At 26.4% G+C, this 11,055-nt stretch overlaps 1 protein-coding gene across 1 annotated transcript; it reads right to left on the bottom strand.

Annotated features, from left to right (window-relative positions):
• Window positions 1-1,875: 1,875 nt before the first annotated feature.
• Window positions 1,876-4,528, bottom strand: LOC130936550 (uncharacterized). The gene is made up of 6 exons (XM_057866641.1): window positions 4,245-4,528; window positions 4,016-4,108; window positions 3,814-3,912; window positions 3,062-3,103; window positions 2,706-2,937; window positions 1,876-2,423 (listed from the first exon to the last, which is right to left on the bottom strand). The coding sequence occupies exons 1-6, from the start codon at window positions 4,365-4,367 to the stop codon at window positions 2,269-2,271; spliced, it is 744 nt and encodes a 247-aa protein (XP_057722624.1). The 5' UTR covers window positions 4,368-4,528; the 3' UTR covers window positions 1,876-2,268.
• Between the last annotated feature and the right edge of the window lie 6,527 nt (window positions 4,529-11,055).

Consider the following 11,055-nt stretch of genomic DNA (forward strand, 5'->3'; position numbering starts at 1 on the left):
CCTTTTCTAACATGGCATCAGAGCTATGGTATCCTCCTTGAATAGGATAAGTTGATTTTTCTTCTGGTGAAATCACCGTAATTTTCATACTTTTTCTGTGCCATTTTTTTTCCTTCTCTTTTCTCAATACTTTGATTTTTTTTTTACCTTACCGATTATTTCATCCACTACTTATTCTCATGAAGAAACCATATGTTTTTCGTCACTTTTCGATAGTTTGTCACCTCTTCGCACTTTATCACTTTTCAGCAGTTTTTCGGTAGTTCGCCATCTTTTGGCTACTCTTATGGCAGTTCCATCTACGTTCTCTTCCGATAGTTTTGTCAGTGTTCCCTTCCAAGAGTTCCGTCTGCACTTTCTTGTGACAATTCCGTCTGCGTTTTCTTGTGGCAGTTCCGTCTGCGCTTCCTTCCGACAATTTCAACTGCGTTTCATTTTGACAATTCTGTCTGCGCTTTCTATTAGTTTCGTCTGCACCCGTTGTATTAGTTTATACATTCTTTTTTATTTAGTTGTTTCAAATAAGTTTCAAACTCAAGTTGTTACTTGAGTTTGAGGGGGGATGTTAGAATATAATTAGGATCAATTAATATTATTTAGCATATCTGAATATTTATTATAAGATATTATGTCTTTATTATTTCGATTCTCTTAGCACCTATAAATAGTATACCCTTTTATATTGTATCATTCTAAACAACTTGAATACACTAAATAATACACAAATCATTTCTCTAGTTTAGTCTCTTATTTTTAACTTGTCTAATTAGTTGTGTATCGATTAGTGTTCTGTGGGTGGACTCTTTAGTGATTGGTTTATCAACAGGCTAGAGTTGTGTAGGGGTGAGCACGGTTAGTTTGGTTTGGGTTTATAGTAAAATTAAAACCGAATCGATCAAAATATAATTGGTTTGGTTTAGTTTGGATTTGTGTTTTTTTACATGTACCCAAATCAAACCAAACCGATTAAGAACGGATTGGTTCGGTTCGGGTAATTGGGTATCCGATGACTTTGAAATTCATAAAAAAAAAACTAAATTTTTATCTTAAAAATTCAACAAGTACAATAAACATGTATCATCAATAGAAATAGTTAAACACCAAATACATTAAACACTAAACTCATTAAAATCCTAACATATTAATAGTGAATAATATTTGTCTAATGAAAAAGTCATATATATTTTTTATTTAATTAATATATGATCGGTCTCGCGGGTTGGTTTGGGTTCCGCACCCCAGAATCGATATTCGAACCAATCACTAACAAAGATTATCGGTTTAGTTCGGGTTGAACCCGATTACCCATTGATTTCAGAACCAATTTAATTTGTTCGGTTCAAGTTCGAACAAGTAATCGGGTACCCGTTATCCGTGCTCACCCCTATCGTTGTGTCTATCTATGGGACTTTTGTCCTTACTTTTTTTGTAATTTTTTTTTTGTATTAATATATAAAGAGCGCATTAGCTTTTTTTATTTGATACGATAATTTAAATAGGAAGAGAGATAGAGATGGAAAAAGAGCACACTTTAATTTTAAAGGAAAAAAAATTGTTTTAATTATAATTAGAGAGTGTTATATAATATATTTTAGTTATAATTAATAAGATAAATATTAAATATATAATGGACTAGGTGACAAGTTTACAGGAAAAGCAAACAATACATGATAACCACATCTAAGATACAAACAGCCCCCTTCTATAACACGAAGGCTCCACACCCCTGTTAATGTTCATTGCATCTCCATTTTACTGCATGATTGTTAACTTGTTAAGCTTTTTATTGCCAAAGTTGTCTCCAATTAAAATCCGTGATCCACTTATGCTCAAACATGATTTAAACCATTGTTTTTTATTGAGGACCATCAACAATAACAGAATTACACGAATAATTGTTGAGTATTCTCCCATTAAACATTCAAAAGTTAAAATACAAGTGAACAATAAACTAGTGAACAAAAGAGAAAGAAAACAGAATCACAAATAGCCTACCTAGCAGCACTTAAGGTCGCGGTTAAAGATGGTTGGCAAGGGAAGCACAAAGCACTCGTCATTCTTATTTGGCTCTGCTAACCACTAGTTGAATACAGAACTAGCAGGACCAAAACACTCAAAGACTAACCATTTCCCTGTATTTGTCACAATTTCGTTGATATAAAGATAACACATATAAGGCATTAAATAGTGGATGAATTTCAATACATAGTAATAATATAATCTGTATTAAATTCAGGTGCTTCTGCTTCCTCTTATAAGCTCTAATATCTAGGCTTGAGCCACCCCGTTACATGCCTCAAGCACCTTTGCATCTGACTTATTTACTTCACTTTCTAATTTCTTGTCATATTCCGAGATACCAACTTTTCTGTGGCTTAGTACTTCTGCAACCCAATTTTGTAGCTGGCTGGTAGCCACTTCATCTGTTTGTGATAGTTAAAGGAAAGTTCAATTACAATAGTAAAACATTATATTAATTGGTACTAATTCATCCTTCTTATTTACTAATTGTATTTATTAACAAAAAATATAAAATTAGTCAAGATAATAAGTACTTTATACTATAACTCTATTCCAAAAGTTCTGGATCTAAGTTCTAGAGATAACAAAAGATGTTTTTGTAAATATATATGAGAAAGATATTTAAAAAAAAAAAAGTACATACAATAAGGGTTATTGAACAAAAACATTTGGTGAGAGCGTACCTAACCGTGGGACGGTATGACCTTGAGGGTGCCTTATTATGAGGGGATTTTGAAAAGCAGAGGCGAGCTCCTCAGAAGGCAATTTAAGCCAATCTTTGTCACCAATGAAATGAACAGATTTTGCTTTTATGGGTTCCTTGTAGGCTACATCACATATGCTAGGATCTCTAAATTTGCATCCAGATATTGATACAAACAACTTTATCGGCGGATGTTCCTTCAACAACTTCCCCTGTGGATTTCATGTTCATTAATCAAATATTCTACCTCTATATTCTTCGTTTAAAAAACTAAAAAAAAGAGATTGTTTTAGTTTTAGTTTTTATTTATAAATCAAATTACTACTTGTAGCTTACCTGTGCTTGGTAACCTATTAGAAGTGCTGAAAGCGTTGCGCCCTAATAATAACAGAAAAGGAATCAATCCGAGTCAGACAGTAGGACACATCTTAAGGTTATTATTAATAGTAGATTTTATATTTATTATAAAAAATTTAATTTTGATGTGCCATCACGTGCATTTAATTACGTAACGGTCATATTATAAAAAATAACTACTATTTTTATTGACTGCGTGAGTGGTCATCCTTAAACACGGATAAAATTAAACATTTTATACTGTTAGTACATCAAAATTAAACTCTTATATAAATACACAATAAATATATAAAAATTAAATATTACATATATTTTTATAAAATTTTGTTAATTGATAATTTTATCAAATTTTTTTAGAATATATGTTAGCTAAATTTTATGTTATGCATATATAAAAAATTAACTACTAAATCAATTATTAGTACAAAATATACATTAAAAATAAATTAAATAACATATTTATTTATACACAAATACATGATTGTTAATTTGATAACTGATTTTTGATATGTACATAATATTTTATTTATAAAAAAAATATAGGTAAACAATATAAATATTGAATAACTTGAACAATGGTTTATAAAGTGAGAAAAGGCATGTTATTTCTTGACCCGAACTCAGAACCTCCCTAATCCCTATTGAGGTCCTTTGTTCACCTCTTTGGCATGCATTCAGATTATTTAATCACATATAGAGTCCACAAGTTGTGAATATGAATGTAATTGTACCTGTGAGAAGCCAAGGAAGCCATCAAAGGGGCCATTGGCTGTGATGTATTCACATAAGTATGATATACACTCTTCCAAATTAGTATACTCCGTGAATTCCTGAACAAGAATTGTGTTGTGCATAATAATCATTTTCTTTTCAGCTACATATTATCTCAAATGAAACAATTAAAAGGATACAGAGACAGTATCCTTACATTACCTTGTTGAATTGAAACCATTCAAAGTAGGGTGGAGGGAAGATTCCTTCTATATCTGACTTCCCTCCAGCAGGATATTTACCATCTAGGAAATCCTGTCACAAAATACATATCATTTTTTTTAATTAAAGAATTATATAAAAAAAATTAAATTACAAAATTACTCTTTTGATGAGAGCCTAAATCTCTTGCTACTTGAACAGCATGAAAGAAGTATGTTTACCAATTTACCATGTCAAATTTTGAAAATAGAGAAGGGTCCCATTTGCTTATTTGTTTTTTCAAGAAACTCCCACTAGTTCTGAACCCATGGAGGCACAGGATCTTCATCTTCTTTCCATTCTCTCCTTCCATGGCTATTTCACTCTCACCACCACCACAAGATGCTAAAGTAAAATCGACTTATTTGTAAGGACTGAGAAGTGAGCACGTTGGTACTTGGTACCTACCTACTTCACATTCAATGAAGTCAACTTCCAACAGCCCATTGCATCACTTGGCGGGAGGTTGGTTGGTTATGCAACATATATTATCATTTTGTTTTTCTAACAAAATATAAATAAGTGGATTCAATTTTAATATATTAAATTATCATCTAATTGTACTCTTATATAAATCGTGGCTATAATAATAATTATATGATAAAAGTTAGGAAAAGTATGAGGAGCCAATGAGATATTTATACAATGTGTACAATGGAGGTTTATAGAGTATTAGAGATATAATTATTAGTGTTACATTTTTCCATCAGCTGAAGCTTTTGGGATGAGTAGTATCATGACATGGTATTAAAGCGCTAGATCCGAAAGGTCAAGAGTTTGATCCTTGGTGAACCCAAAAATTAAACTAATTTTTCGAGAAGATGTTTATTATCTCTTGTACTCGGATGGTTATTCTAAATAATATAGGAGATGTTCATTTCATAACTCAATAGCCATTGTACACATTATGTACCTAATACTTAAACGGACAAGATTGTTAAACCGAAGCTTCGTCCTTTTTGGAATTTTGGCTAGTGTTCAACGCTCAAACTTACTTGAATTTCTCTACCTACCTTTAATTTTGTTTTTGTTTATGATTTCTCCATCTACTTAACGGTGGCAGGTTGGTGTTGCACGTGCAAACTTACAAGCTTTGCGCTTATGGGCTGCTCCAAGAATCTTGATTTTCATGGGGCCTTTGTTTTGCATTCTTATGGTCCATCAAAATGCTTATAAAAAAGCAAGTCCAAAAAAATGCTTATAAAAAAGAACATAGTCCATCAATTGTTAACCAAAAACATTTAAATTTGGTCCCTTGCCAGTTTTGGAGTTTTAGTCCATGCTTGATCATTGTGATATTTGAAATTTAGATGGGTCGAGTTGTCCTGTCCAATAATAATAATAATAATAATAATAATAAAAAAAGTTACCAACTTATTCCTCTATTTAAACCAGTGCCGAAGAGTTTAAATATTATTTTGTGAACGAAAAATATAGTGAAAAAAAACACCTAACCGTATAAGTATATATATTTTAAGTTATTAACTGAAAATATGATAACCAATTGATGGTGGTGGGCGGATGATGCTACCACTGTTGCCGTAGGCCATAGCTCTGTACCGTAGTGTCCATCATGTTGGAAGGTTGGTCAGTTCCAACCCTGAAAGGAATCAAGGATCCATGGAAGCATAGAACAATATTCAACTATTCAAGTCTATATTCCATTTCCACAAACATGCAAAGTATACGGTAGCATCAGCCTAAATTTAATTTACATGTAATCTATATTTTATATGTATGTATTTTTTTTCAAAGATAAGGAAATTCGAACCTGCAATCTCTAAACGAGTATAAAAAAATTATATTATTTGAGTTATAGCTCGTTGCTATATTTTATATGTATCTCCCTTACACTAAAATAATACAATGTATTAAAATAAAATTTAGATTAAAATTTCGAATGAGTACTAACTCTTTTTAGTGGTCATTTTAAACTCATCTTTTTATTTATTATTTATTAGTCTCTTATAAAATAAACCAGTTCTACATTTGTTAAAAAAAAAAACCTAGTATCCAATTCTCGCAAATTAATTTGGATATTGGAGTGTGGGTGTAATCCAAATACAAGTCCTCAGATTTGTGATAAACATCAGTATGGACAAATCGATTGTTTTGTCATTGTAAAAAAAAAAAATATTTATTCACAAATCGACATTGCCAATTTGCGTTATTAATAAAAATTAATTTTTATACAATATGGCACTCACGAATTATATTTAGTCAAATAAAAATTTATTTTTTAAATACAGCATTACCATTTTGTATTTTTTAAAAATTAAAAAATTTGATAAATCACAACTTAGTATTAGAATTGTATGTGTTAGATCCCTCTACATCTCTGTAAAATACGAAAATCATCAAACATTTTTGAAAAATACTAAATTTATGATAATATTTTAAAAAATTAGTCTCCAATTCTAAACTATAAAATCTTTAATTAAAAAAAATGAGAAACTAACAACTAATAAAAAAATCTAAAAATTTAGAGACTGAGAACCAAATATCAGAGAATAAAATTAATAATTCAAAAAATAAAAGTTTGTGGAGTAATTTTAGAGTTTTACTGATAAATTTAATCATTCAACATTATATATAAAAAAATCCCACATGCAAAGGACGCTCCCTTACACGCATAGGCAAACAAGAAGCAACGGCTAGTTAGGGAAGGGAATGCAACATCCCAACGGTCATCACCAGTCACCACCACCTGCAGGCGAATTATTCCAATGCAAAACCCCTCTCATTTCTCTTTTAAAAGTTAAACAATAATATCACAGGACAATAATGACCTCTTAAGTAATCTTATTTATAATTATATGTGTACAGATATATCTGTATCTAGTATTCACGTGTATCTTTATAATTTATTTGTTACTCATTGGCATCATCTTTTAATTTTGTTGGTATTTATATAAGATTTCAAAATTAGTGAACAGTTGAGTTAAGGAAATTTTTTCTAATATTTCAATTAAAAATAAGAGAAATAATAAAAATACTTCATTAATAAAAAAATTAATTACTAAATTATCTACTATATATTTATTTGTACATGTTATTTTATATACTTTTTCAACAAAGCAATCAATTATTAAAATAACTTAAATAGTAAAATAATCAATTTTTTATAATAACATATTCAAAATTTGTATGAAAAAATATATAATTTTATATGATGGTTAATTGATGATTGGTTTGTTGTGTTTATATAATATTAATGACTCAACAAGTATTATCGTACTTCAACTGTTTTTTTATTTCTTAAAAAATTATTTTTATATTTTTTATTTTTAAAATTATAAATTTAATATCAATAATTAAAAAAAGTCCAGTAGATGTAGGCTTCTCATGAGTGATCGCTTTCCGCAACTGTAACGGATTCACCCTATTTGAAGGAAATTATAAAAAATAAAATATCTTAAATTATTTAACATGTAGAACGTATAAAATAAATAACTTTGAATTAAAAAAAGTCGTAAGATTAAAAAAAATACATTGTTATTATATGTAACAAAGTTAAGATAAAAATTTATTAACATTATTTACAGATTAGTAATTTATAAATATTATTAAATTTATTTATTTTTTATCTTATTTAATTTAAAATAAATTTAAAAATTTATACTCAAATTTTTTAATCTCCATGTATAATTTTAATAGATAAACATATTATTTTTTCAATCTTATATTGAACATCTTTTATTATCTTTAATTTCATTAGTCTTTCAAAATTATTAATTTTCATTTTAATTATATCATTTTACAATATCATATACTATCTTTTTCTCTTACCGTCACTATTATGTTGTTTTGTTTTATTCTTTTTCCTTATTTTCTTCAATTTTCTATTCACCCCACCATAATTAATTATTACTATACCATGATAACAACTCTCATTTTTGTTTTTCACTTTGATTTATAACTATCTATTGTATTAACTTTTGAGTTATTAAAAATTTGCTAAAAAAAACTTTTGTTTTTGTTTGATTTAAATATCTAGATATATAATTATTATATAGTTATTTAGTTTTCATATACTTAATTGTTAATTCATATTTTATCATTTTAAAAAGAAATTTAAAATATCAAGCATTCAAAATTTTTGTTCAAATGATTAAAATTTGTCAATAATTATAAAAACAATAATTATAAAAAATATATTTGTCAAAGATATTATATCTTCATAAAAGAGTAATATTATGTAGACACTACTATTTTAGCTTCTATTAATATATATAATTGACCTATAAAAAAGTTGACATTATTGAGTAACTCTTCTACTCTCAACACTATTTATAATCATTTTTAATCTTTCTTTAGATCTAATATCTCAATTTCTATTTCCCCAAATAATAAAATTTTTAAGATTTTTTTTTAAATTTTGTTTAATTTAACAATGGAATAGCAACTACCTGTTAGTGTTTTTTTCTAATATGTTTAGGAAATTAATTTTTATATTTTAAATTATAAATTTGAGAAAAAAATTTAAAAAAAATAAATAATAAATTATTGATAAATAAAAAATAAAATAAAACTTTTATAAGTTATGTTTTTTAATGTATAGAATAATTAAATTTAAATTAATTTAGGTATAATACTAAATCATTATGTTATTATTATTATGTGTAATAATTAAAATAAAAATTTATTTATTTATTTTTTCAATCTTATTTAATTTGAAGTAAATATAAAAATTTATATTTAAAATATTCTTTTTCTCATATAATTTTAATAGCTAAAATTTTTTTAATTTTATTTTCAAAATCATAAATTATCTTTAGTTTTATTATTTTTTTATAAATTTTTAATTTTTATTTTCATTATTTATTTTTTTCTACTATTCTCTATATACATATCTATTAATGTCTCACCACCATATTATATTGGTTTTTTCTCTATTTCTTCCTCTTTTTCTTATTTTTCTTCCACGTTTTTTTATAACAATCAATTACTATTATGTATTAGCTCATAATTATTACAATAAAAAATAAACACTACTTTAAAAATAAATTAAAAATGTCTCATAATAACTCTTATGTTAATTATCTACACTCCTATAAATATAATGAAAAAGTAAATTTAACTTATTTTATTATAAGTATTTTTTTATTATCAAGTCGCGTCTTTTCATTTAGGGAAAATATGAGGAGCCAATGAGATATTTATACAATGTGTACAATGGAGGTTTATAGAGTATTAGAGATATAATTATTAGTATTACATTTTTCCATCAGCTGAAGCTTTTGGAATGAGTGGTATCATGACATGGTATTAAAGCGCTAGATCCGAAAAGTCAAAAGTTCGATCTTTGGTGAACCCAAAAATTAAACTAATTTTTCGAGAAGATGTTTATTATCCCTTGTACTCGGATGGTTATTCTAAATAGTATAGGGATGTTCATTTCATAACTCAATAGTCCATTGGTACTTTTTAGTTTAATAAAATTAAAAATTTAAAATAAAACACAAAATAAGCATAAAAACCAATAAAAACAGAAGACCATAGAAAAATGATAATATTGAATTTTATGTCAATATGTATAAAAGTAGTATAATTTATTATATTATATTTTTTTTCACTATATAACAAAAACGTTAAATTTTATATCTACTTTTTATTACTTATTTTACTTATTTACGGTTATTTAAATTAGACTTTATAGGTATTGAGTCATGTTTTTTTCCTGACAAAAAAAAAGCTATCGAGTTATTTTTATTTTCTTTTATAGAAATACATCTATCGCATCATAATTTTAATAATTAATATAAAATTAAATAAATTTATATTTATTTTGGTTACATTTAAAAGTGAATCATATGTATTCCTATAGTCAAGAAGTAAATTTAACTTCTTTTATAATAAGTATTTTTTAATCATCTATTTTATAAAAAAATTATATCTTTTTATTTATCCTAAAAATTAAAAATTAAAACTAGTATTAGTACTTATTGATTAATAGAACTAAAATAAAATAAAAATACATTTAGAATAAAGATAAAAATACAAATTTTGGATCACAAATATAATACGATTGAAAACTTATATATAATATGATGGAAAAAATCATGGTCTCATTTTAAAAAAAAAAAATTAATATTGATGGCTTAACCCTATAAATAATTTAAATATACTAACAAATTATATGTTATTATGTCAAGAAAATTACAATTGGTAAACCTCAGTATTTGAGTTATCCAAAAGTTAAAAGAAAATAACTAATTAGTTAATTGTATAAAATGTTTGACACTACTAATTTGATCTTAAAATCAAAACCTAAACTAATCCTAAAAATAATAACATTTGACATTATTGATTTACTTTTACCTCAACATAACTTGCTTAAATTAAAGAGATTTTTTTCTAAAGAATGTAAACTAAAAAAGTTACTAAATATACTCTAAGAACCAAAATTTTCTATTTCACTTTCATAATTAATTAATTAATACATTTAAGATACTTCATACTAAATCCTAAAATTAATTACTAAACCATCCTGAGTAAAAGCTACAACGGACTGCTATATTGTTTCATTTCAAATTACTGCACCGTTAAATCAAATAATCAAACCCATAGGGGTATATAACTAATAACTACAATAATTCTAAACGAAAGGTTAGGTTCACGCACACGTATAGCGCGTGGGAACTCTTCTGCTAGGAGGTAGACATTTGGAATCCAACGTCTACAAATCTAAAAGATTTGTGCAACGAACACGTCATTTCATGTCCATAACTTTCGAACCTAATTTTCTGATTAATCAATTAATCGAATATTAATTAATTTAACTAACGAATCCATTTTTTAAGGGTTTAGCCGTTGGGGCATAGGTTAAGATTATTATTATTAATGAATTTTTTAATTTTTTAAATAAATATATAATAAATACATTAAAAATTTAAATATTTTACATTTTTAATAAAATATTTTTTATTTATAACTTTAAGATAGTTAACTAAACCTTTTAATTAATGGCGTCTTCATTTTAATTCTTACCTTACGAAATA

Source organism: Arachis stenosperma, chromosome 6, assembly GCF_014773155.1.
Source record: "Arachis stenosperma cultivar V10309 chromosome 6, arast.V10309.gnm1.PFL2, whole genome shotgun sequence".
NCBI lineage: Eukaryota > Viridiplantae > Streptophyta > Magnoliopsida > Fabales > Fabaceae > Arachis > Arachis stenosperma.

Excerpts from the sequence above, each read along its gene's own strand:
- LOC130936550 (XM_057866641.1), bottom strand. The coding sequence starts at position 4,367 with ATGGAAGGAGAGAATGGAAAGAAGATGAAGATCCTGTGCCTCCATGGG. Across the intron at positions 3,913-4,015 it reads AATGGTTTCAATTCAACAAG|GAATTCACGGAGTATACTAA; the intron begins GTAATGTAAGGA and ends ATTCTTGTTCAG. Across the intron at positions 2,424-2,705 it reads TCATACCGTCCCACGGTTAG|ATGAAGTGGCTACCAGCCAG; the intron begins GTACGCTCTCAC and ends TATCACAAACAG.